The sequence below is a fragment of the Euprymna scolopes genome, chromosome 15 (assembly GCF_053919585.1).
Source record: "Euprymna scolopes isolate OS-2025 chromosome 15, ASM5391958v1, whole genome shotgun sequence".
Classification (NCBI taxonomy): Eukaryota; Metazoa; Mollusca; class Cephalopoda; order Sepiida; family Sepiolidae; genus Euprymna; species Euprymna scolopes.
The window spans coordinates 55375970-55393192 of NC_136496.1; the positions used below are offsets into that span (position 1 = coordinate 55375970).

Consider the following 17223-nt stretch of genomic DNA (forward strand, 5'->3'; position numbering starts at 1 on the left):
GGAAATTACTGTGCCTAAACCTAAATGTAGATTTCATGAACAAAGCGTTTTTCTTAGAACTGCACGCCTGTGGAACTCTCTTTTGTTTTCTAGCTTTCCAACTGATTACAATATGATCGTCTCCAAGTCCAACATGAACAAGTTCTTGATGAGCAGTTCCCTTTAAGTAATCCAATTTACCAAATTTCCTCTACTAACGATTACTATGATATTTTCCCATTGACCACTGTACACTCATTGACCCTTATCCTTGAGTGGCCTCTGAGCCTTGATAAGTGGTGACTCCTTTATAAAAAAAAAACTCTTGCGACTCAGTGGTCTTTTGTCTGAAGAGATTTCTTCAGGGGCACTATAAGTACAGAATAAAGTTCTCAAGTTATTGCATATAGTTTTGGCCCTCTCTAGGTTCACTTCCATCCATTTAGTATATCGATTAGCATACACCATAAATTCATATCAACAAAGTCAACCATCACTTGTTGGAAGGGAAATTCTGGATCTGCTGGTGATATCACAGACACCCTGGACTGAGATGGTGTAATACTGGGATCTGGTTTGCTGATGTTAGCATCTAAACCTGGCCAGAACAATCATTGTCTTGCCTTCGCCAGCATACTGTTTACGTTTTTATGTGTGGAGTAAAAGGGTTCTACAATACTTCTGCCAAAAATTGCCAAGGTATCAAGATTTTGCCTTTGATAATAACTCCTTCAGCCAATATAATTCTTCATACAAGAAAACTCAGGCTATGGTTGAGAGGTCATTGTATGACTGGGGGAAGCTATTTTGAATTAGATTTCTTAAGGTTCTGCATTCTTTTTCTGTGGCTGCCATGACCATGATCCTTTCGCCTATAATAGCCTTCAATTTAAGATCAGTCTCATACATTGAATAGCAAAGATAACTGCACCTTGCATGGGACTTTGCTGTACGTTTGGATACCTGCTTTGCGGGCACCCTTGCAGTAAGTGGATGTTGTAAAAGCAACTATTGCTTAAGGTGTTTATAATTTTTAACTTCCTCATCAAGTGACTGAAATCCAAATTTAAACAAATAAGTTACATCAAAGTTGAAACTTATATTGTTACGCATAAAAATTAAAACAATTACAAAAACTCACAATGATTAACAATTGTTTAGTATCACAAACACACTTTTATCAAAGATATCACAGTTTGGTATGCACCGTCTCTAGATGGAGGAGTTTATGAAGAGCCACACCAAATATGACCTTAACCTTTGATCATGACCTTGAAAAATGGTGTGCACCATCCCTAGGTGTGAGACCATCATCATTTCAGGTTTGATTATGATCGATTGAGTGGTGTGGACTGTAGGGGAGTTGTACACACAGACACACACACGCGCGAATGCTCCTACTTTATATATATATAGATGTGGAGGTGGTTTTGACTGCAGTGTCGATTATTTAATGATATTTTTTTGGTGGGATACCTGCGCAATCAGGGGATAAATTAAGTTTTTCAGAATTATTTTTCATCTGGAATCTGTATATCACTGTCCTTTCCTTGAAATTTAACAAGGAGTTTTTTTAATGTGTTTTATGGTTTAAAAATAGTTTTATTAGTAAAAGTAATCCACTGTAATCAGACAATCCAGACATCTGAGTATGAACATCTGGCAGGATTCCAACCCATAGACCAGGGTTAAAGCTTCTCCTTTCATTGGTGCATATCGCGATTCCGCGATATGTAAAATGGGATCCAGCTAAAATGAGCTTCCAGTGACCATTCCCACAACCTATATTCAGTTTACCCTCACATTTGAACATTAGTGGAAATCTCTTTCAACTATCATCTCATTAGGAGAAAAATCCATAGCAATGAAAAAAATATTAATGGCGAAAATAAAGAGCCATGGGAAATCTCTTTTATATACATATTTAAGGTGCCAATAAAATAAAAAAAATTAATTCGATAAAGTGAGTATAAGGCTATCAAAATAAAACCAGAACAGACGTGGTCCAAGTTCCGCAAAGAGATTTAACGTTTTTAACAATTCCTTCTGCCAGCACAAAGAAAAATCGTGATAGACAAATTTCAAAAGTTTTTAAAATGATTTTTAGAATCTACTCTATAAAATACCTCAAACCTATTTTATACCGATTGGCACAACAAGGATTCTGAACGAAATGTTGGCCAATGGCACAGTCCAAAGTTGCAAAGGAAAGGAGACTCAAAGATCCTACTCTGCCCTCTCTAATCTTGAATGAAACAGGCTGGTTTGAGTCTGTGAATGCAAAGAAGTCCACCCCATCGAACCATCATCACACTGGCATTTAAATTGATAAAGAATATTACTATTTTGAATGTAAGACAAAGTATCCTCACAACAGGAAGGAAAAGGAGGTTTAGTAGTATATACCAAACGCAAGGAAACATAGTAGAAGCAATTAATAGTACTTCTAATAATCTGTTTAGTTAATTTTGCACCATTATTCCATATCCATGGTAATTTTACATGAACAAAGCATTTTAAATTGCCAAATATTTTAGAGGATTTAAAATCTGTAACCGTTTTGTTAATACAATCATTAAAAGGTTTTCTGGATAACCACTATTAACGAAAATTTCTCTGGTGTTATCTAATTCAGAGTCTAGTTTACTGGATGAACAAATTATGGGTGCTCTATGTATAAACGTATGAATTGAGCCGATTTTTTTCAAGTTATGTACAAAAAAAGACCAGTTTACATACAGGCCAGTAAAAGTCAGCTTCCTGTAAATGGTAGTGAGAAAGCCACTTCTGGAACATTCAACAAGAACATCCAAGAAGGGAAGAATGTTATCTTTCTCATATATATATATATATATATATATATATATATATATATATATATTAGTAGGCTGCTCAGCATTGCCCGGTCATAAAATATGCATAATATTATATTTTAATTCATACAGAAACTGAGATATGGGCATGCGTGTATTGTTTTTTTCTAAACAGTTCACTGCTTGCAAGTAAAAAAAAAAAATACTTAAGCTGAGATCGAAACCAAAACCTCAAGACACTAAGTATGATAATCATTAGGCCAGGTTCAATGATTCCAACATTGGAGATAAACCAGTATGGAATATAAACATAATCTTCATCTCTATTCCCCGGGCACCATTCGAATCGTGTACCAGGAATCCATATCCTTTTTCTTGTTTAATCCAATTTTCCCATTGGATTACCTTAAAATGATGTCCTTTTCTATGCCCCTTTAAAAATATTTATTTAAATAATTTTCAATATATATGCTAAATAGCAAAATTGTTTATCCATAATGATTATTTTGCTAAAGACATTTCCTCTGAAGATATAAGCCATGCATTGAAAATCAATGGATTAAGGAAAACACTTTTAATTTCTTGTATTCCTTGTTTCAAATAATGTTTTGTTTAAAAATTCTATATTTTTACTGCACAAAATTTAAATATAAATCCTAAAATTCATATATATATATATATATATATATATATATATATATATATATATATATATATATACACACATATATATATATATATTTATATATATATAACTGAATTTTCTGTTGCTCTTACATTGATATTAAAAGCCTACTTTTTCTATTTAAAAATGATTAAAATTAACTCAGTCATGGATATGCGAGCTACTAAATAAAGGTTTACTATTTTGCATATTCTTTCAAAAACGAACTTTAATTATTCAATTTTTCATGGTTTCTTATTGCATGATTAGTTTCATTTACCTATTATGCTCAATTTTATTTATGAATATTTTCTACATTATTGCATAGTATTTTAGATGAAAAAAGTTCTAGCATGCACGAATCTATTTATACATATCCACAAATATTTATAAAAGTAACCTTTTTGCATGTGTGTACAGAAAGTTTTGACCAAACTTCTCTCTGAATTTTTGGTCTACAGATTTGAAACATAATATATAGAGAATTTGGATCTGTGGAACGATTTCGATTTTGTTTTTAGCTTGGAAAAATAGCTGTTAAGGTGTCCAAATTATAAAAAGGTTAACTGTGGTAAATCGGACAAAGCTGTAACTCCTGCTGTTACTGTTAGCATGCACAAAATGAAACGTTCATAGCTTAAAGTCACTTAATTTTTAACTTTTCATAATCAGCTGCCAGTAGTTTAGACAGAGATAAATAACGACTAAGGCTGCAGAGTTCAACGCTTTCAAACATATTTATGTTAAAAAATATGGGCGATTTTCCAAGTAAAAATATTTTCAAAGTTGAAAATGCTTATTAACCGTATTATCCTTTAAAACATCTATAAAATCAATGTACACAATTTTAAAAGCAATAAAATAACACAGAAAATGATTTAGGAAATCGTGACGTAACAGGTAACACACTAGACCATAATACACATGGTCTCAGGTTCGATTCCTAGAAAGCGTCTAGCTATGCTGATGATAGGTAGGACCTTGTATGCTCATAGATTACTGTTTTATAAGTAAAATAAAAATTATATGAAATTTAAAATGGAAGCGAAGAGAGGCTCAACGTTTTGCCCGTCTTATGCAGGCTTTCTCAAGAGGGATGGTCAATGACAAGAGGGTCAAATGTTTAGGGCTATATATGCTAATAGGGGGTGTCTTTATGTAAATTAAATATTTATATATATACATAGTTTATGATAGCTGTAAAAAAAAAAATTATATAGAAATAATTAAGGTGGAAGTATTTAGGTTTATCCTGTATCTAAATTGTTTTCATTGATAATGATTTTTGACAGATGAGGAGAAATATGGAAGAAACCTTTCCTTGCTTAATAGTATTAGTAGATTGGTAAATGAGAGCAATTAAACGGCGTGTTGATTTATTGTGTATGGGTTTTAGGCGAGTTGCATTATTAAAGTTAAACTGCTGATCATTCTCCATAATTTGACAGAAAATAGCATTAAGTGTATTATTATTTTTCACATCTCCCTTGTGTTCATATAACCTCTTATTAAGATCATGTTGAATTTCTCCTATGTATATTTTTCCACAATCAAGGCAAGGTATGGAGTATATTCCGGCTTTGATTTTAGTGTTAGATACAGATTTACGGGTTAGATCTCTAATTGTCGAGGAGGTTTTTTGCGATATTTGGATGCCGATTCTATTTATATTTTTTTAAAAAACAGCGTAACAGTCACAAGTAACATAAATTAGAACAAATACATAGAAGATACTGCCAAGGCTGCTGCAAGAAAAGTGAGCTCCCTCTACCATGCTAGGAAGCTTCTTACACCTGCCAGTATCCTGTATATTGATAAAGCCACCTATGCATGGAGTATTGTTGTCACATCTGAGCTAGTGTACCATTAATTAGTCTCTCCTTCTTAGACAAAAAAGATTCTGTTATCTAATAGGCACTACATTGATCAAACTCTATCCCATCATCACATAGTTGCATCACTGTGATTGTTTTACAAGTACTTGTTGCTCTTGATGCAAATATACCCAACCACACAACAATTAGCTAAGTCCCATACATTTAATGTGGAGGTCTCCAGATACTGGACGGCTTTCTACTTTTACAGCGTCTCTTAACCTGCTTGCCAGTGGAGTTCTCTTCTTGTTTCCCTGACTGTAACAATATACAGAAATTTGAACACACATCTTGCTGCACAATTCCTCAGGATGCTCCTTATAAATCTGGCCCCTAATCTACAGTAGTCCCTCACATCTCAGATAATCCAATATAATACAATTTGCTTGAAATCAATAAATATCAAAATAATGTGTTTTATGATGATAACAAGCCACATTTTGGAATTGTTTACTATAAAAATAAAAATGACTTGCATGAAACAGAATTTTTCGACCTTTAATACTTTAGAAACATTTGTAGCCATGTAATATTTTGGAACATGTTTTTGGTCAAAATTGACTTTTTTTTAAATACTAATATAATTATTAGAGATTTTTGTCCTTGTCAGAAATAGAACTGATTAAAGCGAATTGAAAATCTCTACATGATCAAATGATATTAAAACTAATTTTAATTGAAATATATATTTTATGTATTTTGGCAGTATTTTTTCATTCAAGCAAACATTGTTAAAAACAGCAGAAAGTCTTTTGTTTGATTATATCGTTTTTGTTTTTTTGATCTTATGAATGATGAATTTTGTTTTAAAATGAAAAACAAATTGATGGATGTTCTTTATATACCACGGATGCTTTTACTTGCTGAATCATCATTAGGTGGAAAACTAATATATCTGTATATGTATAAAAGTGAGAATTGTGTGTGTGAGAGGACAACACTCAATCTATATACTCAACAAACTTTTGATCTACAGACTTGAAATTTTGTATATATGGTATTAAGACGTGTGGAAAACTTTTAATTGCTTTTCATCTGGAAAAAATGGCTGCTAAGGGGTAAAAATTGAAAAATTAGTACTTGGAAGTCATCAAATTTTAATCTATTTGTCAATTGTTTTATGGCTGCACATGCGTGAATCATTCACATGACAGCTTCCTTATGTTAAGAATAAGTTGGTTTGAAAACACTTTTTAAAGATCGTGGAAGCTGGCTTATTGGTTATCATACTTGACTCACTGTCTGTAGGTTTTAGTTTCGATCTCAGCTTGAGTATTTTATTTTTATTTTTTTTTTACTTACAAGAAGTGAACAGCCTAGCAAAAATATAATACTCACATGAACATGTCTCAGTTTCTTTACATTTTTTTTTTTTTTTTTTACTTAACATTAAATTCCTTAAAAAGAATTAAGTTTAATACCAGGAAACGCTCGTATGTAACTTTGAAATATTTTTATTTGGATCTACTCCAAATGGATAAAAACATTATATTTATTTCCTGCCTTATTTTATCCTTTGCCGTTTGCACTTTATCGTTTAGTTTTTTGAAGTCCATTATTCTTTACATTTGGATTTTGAATTTTACTTTAAACACTTTCTTCCCACTATTGTTAACATTATTAATCAATATAATTATTATTAAAAATTATCAATTATCACAAATATCACAGTCACCAACATGTTTATTCCCTCATTACCTTCTACTTTTCATTATCATTATCACAATTGGAGTATACATGATCATATCTAAGTATGGAAATAAAGTAATTATATACATTTTGAGATTTTATTAATATTATTATTATTATTATTACACAACTTTCAAAGCTTCTCCATAATAAATAAGTAAAAAAAGCTATGATGGGAGATGGGAGTAAGAGTGGGGAGAGTGGAATAGGAAGGAGAGAGACATATTTTAGAATCGCCACCAATAAATCATTTATGGTTTTTCCCTTTTCATTCTTTCTCTTTCCCTATTTGCTTCTTTTCTCCCTTGGGTCTTTTCCATTTCTTCCTTATCTCTTAACATCTTCACTAATATGTGTAGGGATGATGGTGGTGATAGTATATTTTCTGATGCATAAAAATTTTAGTCAAATTAAAAGCATTTTTATAACTGAATAATCCAGATTAAATTGAAGCCCCCTTTTAGCATAGATATGTCAAATACACATTCCTCTACTGTTTGAACCTATACATACTAGTATGTTTAAAATTTAGGGTGGCCATCACATAAGCTAGTCTTCCATTACCTTTATCTTGATTGTTACCCCCCCCATTTCGTATTCATTCCTCTATCTAAACACAAACTCAAATCTGCACTCCTATTTACATACAACCAAATCTTGTTTTTCACAACATTTGATGGAACCTCTTGATATTAACTCTCTGTTATGAGGGAGACCTGATATTTTTATTGCAAACTTTGCTTTTGTATAAGGTGTATCGCCTGAAAAGGTCTCTATTTACTTGTAACTAGCTGACAGAAACAAACTCATGACTGTGTAGCAACATATTAATGCTTATGTAAAAGCAAATAAAGAGTATACCCTGCTCTACTTCTGGATTGAGCACTCTTGTATTAACTTCGTTAAATATTATTGGTTACTTAACCACTGGAAACCAATAACCTCAGAAAAAATGAGTTCCAATCGTGAAGCAAGCTGCAAAGATTAAAACTTTATTTTATAAGATAAACATAAAAACAATTTAAAAGCATTTTATGTTCACTTTAATAAGAACTAATTTTACATACCTTCTCTGTCCTTTAGTTTAATCGAACCAAAGTTTATATCGGTGTTAGGAAAAAGATGGTTGAAGACAATATCTACTAAAACGTTGCAAGAAGGAAAATTAGTCACATTTGCCATTTTTTCTTCTTCAAAATATTCACAAGAAAATGTTTTCTAATTTTTTCTTCCTTTTATAAAAGCTACCACCTTCTTCCGTTTCCTTTCTTCATGTCTCATTAAATCTTCAAAGGCATCCATTTGTTTTCTTCTCTTTTCCTTACCAAAGAAAAGAGAGATGGTATTAATCATTGTTCTGAGTGGATGTTAAACAGGTGCCATTCACCACTTTGAATGTCAGTGACAATAAATGTTACAAATGAATACAACTGTTTAACAGCAGAGTTTATTGTTCAGCTGTCGACTTGCTTCCAAATAAAAATTACCATGATGATATATCTGAGGAAGAGAATATGATTAATGTTCAGTTGTGTTAGGAATCTATGCACACTGCCATATGTTCTGATTTGTGGTTAGTCAGTTTTATTGCTGAACAACAGAAAATCATAGGATTACATCCATGGCCACAACAAATTTGGCTTCAGCTCTTGTATGCACATCTAGTTTGTTGCGAGTTGATAATATAAAAAAGAGATGTGTCAGATTTACCTCAGAGAAGCCAAACAAAGTCACCAGATCAGCCATTTGTGTTAGTCATAAAAATTGCATAATATGGTTTGCAAAAGATTAAGGATCTTAATTTCCTTTTTTCAAAATGAGAGAAAACTCTCCCCTTCCAGATGTGAATTTTTTCTGTTTATTTAAGAGAATTATCAATACAAAGTGTCCTGTCCTCCAAATAAATAAAAAGAAATGAAACTAAAAATAATATAAGTTGTTAGAAATAAATTCCAATGCTTACTAAATTTTATTGAGTAATTTATATTTATATAATTTTACTATGAGGTAGAATCTCAAGAGCAGATCATCTTCAAGAAAAGTAAAACCATATTTCCTATCAGTGAGAAAAGTATCAACTACTAAACCCTTTTTTATTCATTTAAGGTCCAGTTAGTGCATTTATTATGTATTTTCCCACTAAGATTGATAACTGAATTATTTCTATCTATATATTTTCAGTTTATTATAATGAACATTTTAATGCATACATTTTTTAATATCATATTTATATCATCAATAAAAATATCAATAACTGAACTTGCCCTTTGTTCATTAAGTCCCCGGAAAGTATTTTAAATTTATAAAAGTATGATACATCTAAGATGTAAAGAAAAAGCATAAAGTAAATGCAATTCTATGAAAATACATGCTACAATTACTACAAACGTATAATGAATTTATCCACTGAAATTTATTAGTGCATCATTCAAAACAATTTTTAGGTTCAGATTTTTATAATTAGAAATGCATAAATTATTTAAAAAATGTCAATTTAATTTACATTTCTAATTCTGTGAAAAGTATGTTTTTAACATAACAACGAATGGTAAACACATTCTACAATTCAGTCTTACTGCTAATAATATTTTAAAGCCTAAAAACTCACAGGGCCTGTACACATGGTATGCACAGTGGTCATATTGAAACCATTAAAATGTTCATTTATATTCTAAGGAAGTGATAAAAGTCCGTTTTTTCTCAAAAAGAAGCTATCAAGCTAAAAGAAATGCAACAATTTATTGAAAGCGAACGAAATAAGCACACATTTTCATGCATTATGGATTTGCACTGACGCAGATTCATATATGCACCTTTTGGATCGAAAGTTATCATTATCAATGAAATAGGGATAAAAATCAGTTTACTTTATTATAAAGATTATCAATAATGTTGAAGAAAGATATTTTATGCAACATAAATTATTAAATTATAGGATTAAAACCAAATAGTTACAAAAAATGTCAATAATTTTTCTCTTAATTAAATTGCATGCATACATTAAGCAAGAGTCATCATCTCAATAATGATTCAAAACTACAGTTGAATGTGTAATAGCACTACTTATTGTTAACACTGTAACAATAATTAGAACTAATGAAAAATTAACATGTTACTTTGAAAATATATTCAACACTTAAAACATTTCTTTAAATTTGTTACTTTGAATGTCCTCTGCTTTTAAAGCAGTTTTAAAATTATATAGAAAATGACTTGTTCTGACTCATACAAGTAAACACTGGAATAAAGTCTGCAAATAAATTATGCTTAAATTTAATTACACAAATACGAACAAAAGAATAAACAGTAAAAGGTGAAATTTTTATTCTATATTTGAAATACTGTCTATTGAAATTGAAAAAAAAATTGTTTGGAATAGTAAAATACATTTTTTTTTAAATAAAATTCTACATTTTATTAAAATTTATTTTATAGTTTTGTTTTATTTTGATAAAGTTACAAAATTAATTTTAATAAAATTTCAATGTTTTATTTAAAAACATGTTTAAAAGAAAAGCTGTGATATGCATAATTTTACTTTTATTAATAGCTTTTCATAAAAACATTCTATTCTTTATTTTTACTATAATCGAAATTGTATCATATAAAAAAAAAACAAATGAAAAAGCACAAAAAAATCTTTAATTTAAATTAAATCATTCCAAAATTAAGTAGTGTCATAATTATGAATTACAAAAGCAAATATTTCTTCTGATATAAAGTTTTGTCACTCATATAATGTATTTACATTATGGCACGTTACAGAATATTGCAGCATTGCATTTATGTTCAGCACATTTGACATTCGGGCCACACCAGGTAAATGATAGCAAATATTTTATTTTCTACTTTCAGTTCTGTTTCTTCGTGGAGTGCTGGTGCAAGTGGAATTGGAACAAAACATTCACCACAGGTAAATCTTATTTTTCTTCTTGTAAATGTGTCAGATAGCTCCTCAATAGGAGTTATGCTATTGTTCTTCTTCTCTCATCGCCAGAGTTGACAATATCTTGAAGATCATTCTTGTCAAAGATTATCACAACTGCTTTTTTAATTTTGTAGAGTAGAACAAGTAGTCCCAGTTTAATAGGGAGATATGTATGAGATGAACAACCTGAACTTAAATGGACCAATGCAGTTACATGCAAGAAATGGTTTGTATGCGAATGATATGCATGTAAGCAAGGCTAATGAGAGGCCTTGCTAGGTTGCTTGTGGCCGTTGGAGTGCTTTGGCAATTATGATTTGGAAGACGAGGAGGGCACTGCAATAGTTGACAGGTCATAAAACTCAGCTATCAGTCAACCTCTATGAAAAATTGTTTATATCATATTTGATACTTCAATGTTTAAGTCTATTTTTTTCTCACTTTTTTTATTTATAATTTTCTTGAAGTTTTCACCTTTTACCTTGTTTGAGTTCCTTATTACAACCAAACCATCACTTCTATAATAACCAATATCATGTTTTTCAATTATACTTGTCAATATCTTCAAAATACATAGACCTACACATTTTCAACCTTGAAATTCCAATTTTTTATCCATTTATTATTATTAATATTAACCATGATGTATCTTCAATTTAAAATCTCTGCTAACTCGTAAGATATGTTAACAAGTTTCTCTGATATTGATGGATGAGAAAAAAATTCTATAAATTATATACACAGATAAAATGTCACCTATTATAAAAAGACCTCTTACAACAAATTTAAATATTTACAGAAAAAAAATTTGAAGGTAATAGGCTTATTGAAATAAATTGAGAGAGAAGGGATTTAGGTTCATGACTTGACAACACACTAAGAACTTGTAGAGGACGTGAGGTTACATGTTATACCAGGAATGAATACACAGAAACATTGCCGTGTTATGTACAATCAAATATATACATTTATTTGAATAAAGTTATAAGAATAGACAGTTATACGTTGAGGTTGAGTTCTCGTAATTGTGTATAGATATTGCATGTTTGTCGAGTGGATGATTGTGGGTGTGCAGTGCGCATGTGTCATCCTTATGTCAAAGTGCAGGAAACCATAACCGAGAAACTCTCATGTTTCAGCATTGGTTGCAGTCTTTTTAAGCAAACTCTTGTTGAGGGAGCCTTTGTACCCATGCCCTTTCATTGTCAGGAAATAATGCAAATCATGAATTATCAGAGAAAATAACATTTGGTCCAAAAGGTCATAGGTATATCCACCATCTTATGAGCCCAATCTTTTCTGCACTTAATATTGGCAGGATGAAGAAGGTTTCCTTCTCACAGCTGTACCATAGTATCACAGCTTGTGAAGATACCTGACAGCTTTTATGAGATTCACACCAGCTTGTGTTGCAATGTCAAAGGCTTTGTACCTAAGATCCTCTTCAACATTTCTTTTCATAAGACACAAGGTTCTTTCAGAGGGCCCGGAGCCACCGGGATAAAATTTTATGCACTCTTTGTCCTTTCTTGTGAATTATACGATCATTCTATTAACAGTAAAAAGGGGCATTGAAAGATTTCCTGCTATTTTGCGTTTAATTAACCACCTTCATGTTAACCCTACATTCATCCTTGCAGAAAATCTGATATGTCTTATGCTCCTTTAGTTCGTGGTATTCTTCAGTGTTGTTAGATGCAATTTTAATGAGACACTCTAAGTTATTTCAGTAGAATTTTTATCTGTAAATATATATATAATCTTGAATTGGAAACCATGTTTAATTTCAGAAGAGTTTCCGATGGGTAGCAATTCCATACAAGTCCTGAAAATGAAGAATTTTCAGTGGTCACTGTTCTGTACAGGTTTTGAACTTTATAATTTTGCAAACAAAGAGCAAAAGATCCTTCTCATGTTGACACGAAAAAATTATGTGCTGGAATGCTAAAAAATTAAATTTTTATGGAAAAATTCGTGTTTCTGATTGGTTGAAAACAGAACATGAATTAATTTGATTCATCAGTTCCTATATAGAGTGTTTATAAAAAGAATATCCCAACTTTCAGGGGTCATACCCCTACTTTATATAAAAAATATGGCCACACCTCCTTATTTTTTATATAATGGGAAAGTCCATTCAATTAATGCTTAATTCTGTCTAAACATATATATATATATATAAATATATATACACGGGTGTGTGTGTAAAATAAAAGTTACAGCATGTAAAATAAAAACAGAATTCATTTAGATCTTAAAATTTGAGCATGTAAAAAAAAGGAAGGCATTTACTCAAAATTATGTCTAGCAGCTGTATACTACTACTACTATCATTATCTAAATGTCAAAATGTTACAATAATGAATGTTTATACATTGTATAATAAAAATATATTGATTGCAATAAAAATCCCTATAAATATTTATTTTCATGATTGATAAATTGAGATGTTGAATAATGCAGTTGGTAAAGAACAAATAAAGATTTTTCTGAAAACGCAATAAAACAAAACGTGTCCATGCATGTTTTCATGCACGCCATAGCACAGTGATTAGCGACAGTCATCTTGTTCTGTAGTGCAGGTTAATTACCTGGTGTCTCTTCAGTTCTTACTACGTAACTTGTTATGGCATTCTGCCAACCAACCCATATTTAGTAACCAATTATTACGACTGAATCTCAGAGGAGTACTCATGATGATACTCTTTCAGATATGTTTTACACATCTATCTTACATATAATTACTAGTTACTGGTGTATTGATACTAGTGCAATACATCTACCTATGTGCCATGCTCTGTTATTGTGATCCGACTAAAGTTACCAGTGAACTGTTCACATTTTTATGTAAGCAATTCAAAAAATTAAGAAATATAAATGAATTTTTTGTACATTCAATTAAAATATTAATGTTAATTCCACATTATCGAGAAGGTGGGGTATATGATTTGTAGAAAGGAAGATTTAAAAATAACTTTTTTGGTGAAGAGGAACATTGAATTTTAAATTATTTTAGGTAACACTGAGAAAAATGTGTGACCTCAGTCGTCCACTCTGCAATTTTATTGGTTTGAATCAATGATTTATAACATGCATAGTTTCACTGTATTTGATGTATTTTGATCATTGAAGGCAGCTAGTCATCAGATGATATTCTGGTATTGGTTAGCTGCTGGACACAAACATTCTATCAAAGGGAAAAAAATTCAACACTTATAGTATAATAATGAATTTAGGTAGAACTTTGATATAAATTGTAAGAAAATAGTAAAGGAAATTAAGTTCTGACATTGAATGCATTCATAAATTCTCTCTCTTAGGTTCTACTAACTTATTTTTCTTAAAAATTTTGGCAAAGTTCTGTCTTAGTTGGCAAATAGTCACTTTTGGGAATAATTAGTGGGTTTAGAGTTAATCTTGAGAATGTCTGTTGTAATCATCTTTTTTGCTTAGCTACGGAACTCCTATTCCATAGTTCAGGTTTGTATTGAGATAAGATCTAAACTGGAGTAAGAATAATGGCTCACTCTCTTAACTAATTCTCATTCATTGGATATTTCATGATTATAATTTTGGAGAATTTGCCCCCTCCCCTTTCCTTATGGAGGGTCCTACTCTATCTGTTTTAATAGACTACTAGCAGAACGGAAACCATATTGTATATCACTAAGAAGTTTATTTTTGCTGAGGTGGTTGACCACTTCTCTATTTAACATAGATTTCAGCAACTTACTCATGCCGCACAGGAGACTTATAAGTCTATACTGAGAGGGGGATGACCGATTACCTGAATTCTTAAATATTGGGCATACTGATGGGGGTTTTCCAGGGTGTTGGGAAGCAGTTCTCCTTAAGACAACATTTAAACAGCTTTGTAAGTATGGGAGCTAGTTCTGGTTGAAGCTTTTTTAGCACTTAGTTCTTTTCTTGTGGTCTTTAACAGTCTCCATTGAGAGACACGTCACCCTCCTCCCAAGGAAGGGAGAGACAATCATTAACCCAATCGTTGTTCACCATGTTCAAATTCCAACTCCAAGTGATCCCCAGCTAACCTGATCCACGTGATCCACATAGTTCCGATCAGCTGATAAGATCTTCCGGTAAACTTGTCTAAGATCTAACTTTGTTATGTTTTGACAAGTTTTAAGAAAACATATCCAGCTCTTGTCTACTTCTCCAGTTAGATAGATTGAGATGGACAGATAGCTAAATCAGCAGATAGATAAATAGCTACACAGTTAGATTATTCATAACACTATAATATTCATTTTTTCAAACTATCTGAAATTAACCTTAGTAATATATCTATAATTATCTTTATTTTTATTCCTTAGTTTGTTTGTTTTTTTATATATCTATTTGGATTTAAAAAATGTTAAAATTTTTAAGTTTTAATTATTTAATCTCTAATTCATTTATCTATATACATTTTTTTAACTCTTTCATTTTTATTTGATTATAAAATAAGAATTAAATGTTGTAATGACTGTCTGTTACCTTTACAATGAACCTTTTAATCTAATTATTCATGAATGTTTATTTTTTTTCATTTTTTTCTACCATCCCTACACTCATTCATATTCACTGGTTGTCCTTCCCTCCCTTTTCTGGTTACATGGGTTGTTAGCACGTGACCCTTATCCTTAATTGAAATTTTAAAACTTTACATTTTTTCTGTTTTCATTAAAGGATTATGCTCCAATGTAAACCGGAAGTTTAGGTTACCTGATGAGGTCACTTGATCGAAACAGTAGCATTATTATTGTTGCAACTATGTAAATTGTTTACTTGACAGCTGCATCAATATCCGAAAAACTGTATTGGTGATAGAAATGTCTTTTGCCAACTTTAAAATATTTGGAAAATAGGGAATGTTCAGCAACTTTTTGCGGCTCTGCGAATTATGTTCACAACTGCTTACATGCATTGAAGTTAAATTGGTTTGATTTGGTCGAAGCTTACGTATTGAAAATACGATAAGCATGAAATTTTCAATGTTTCTACACTTCTCCAAATTTGAATAAAGAAAAAACAAAGTGTTAAATAATGTACAATTAAGATGTAATCGTGTTCACATGTGTTGTCTCCATGATCTGTAAGATGAGAATAATTGATGAATTAATAAAGGATATATGACAAAAAATGTGCACAAGGCGATTTTTGAGTAGGGGGTGGGCACGCTGTGTATATTTATTTTTATACTAAATGTGAGTTCATTAATGTTTGTTTCCTTAAGTCTTTTTTCTATATACTTTCATTATTATCTTAGATTGACTTAGGTTTGAAAAAAAATTATTTTGTTGTAATTAAGCTATAATTTTTAATTAACCGAACAAGTTACCCATTTTTCTCTTAGCTATCTATATATTGTCCCTCCCCCTTTTACATTGATTCAGTCAGTCTTTACTATTTTTTAATATCTCATCTAGAGAAAAAGTGTCTGCTTTTTCTCGGTGTCGTCATCAAATTTGCATATGTGTGTGTACACCACAAGAGCACATATGTTCTTTTTTTATACTAATGGATTAGCACTTATGAAAGCCTGAGGGCCATTCAAGAATCTATATATTAATAGGATAGCGTGTGTGCTATTTATTTGGTGTGTGTCACGCTTACATCTGAGTGACTTTTGTTTAATTCTTATGAACTTCTATTTCTTATAAGAAATAATTTAACCAAGAATTCTTCATAAGTCTTGGTTTCGGTTTCGATTATAGTTGATGGCACTCCAGTAATCTATTTTTTTTTTTTAAATAAATTTATCAAGAATTCTTCATAAGTTTTGGTTTCGATTTCTATTATAGCTGAAGGAACTCAAGTTATATATATATACTGAAGTTATACATATATTTAGTTATTGGTTTTGGTTTCGATTCAAGCTGATGCACCCAAGTCATATGGATATATTTTTTTATTTTTGAAATCGCAACTTTATAATATATAAAAATCGATAGAACACTATAATAATGTATATGAAATCTGCAAGAATTAAAATATCATATTTAAGCATATTTTACCTTGTTGCTAGTTTTAACAAAAGAGCTACAATAATATAGATTGTCTCCATTTACACTAAACATCTACAGAATGCCAACATCAATATATTACATATGAGTCAGTCCCCTGTGGATTTTTCACAGGTCTCGCTAGTAAATATTAAATAAATTGTTGCTTGGACATTTCATAAGAGGAATTGGTTATTCGAAAGGACGGCTCAACAAGTATTTAAGCTTGAAGATAATGATGTTGTAGTTGGCTAGGAATCAGCTTCATTGT

The 17223-nt window shown here is 30.9% G+C and overlaps 1 protein-coding gene across 2 annotated transcripts in view; it reads left to right on the forward strand.

The window, feature by feature from the left end:
* Positions 1–17223, forward strand: part of LOC145293835 (GRIP1-associated protein 1-like) — a 690744-nt gene that overhangs the window by 453117 nt on the left and 220404 nt on the right. For both annotated transcript variants that reach the window (XM_080140492.1, XM_080140494.1), the window contains one exon: positions 10875–10932. In XM_080140492.1, the coding sequence (XP_079996618.1) occupies positions 10875–10932 (58 nt within the window). The remainder of the gene's footprint in view (positions 1–10874; positions 10933–17223) is intronic.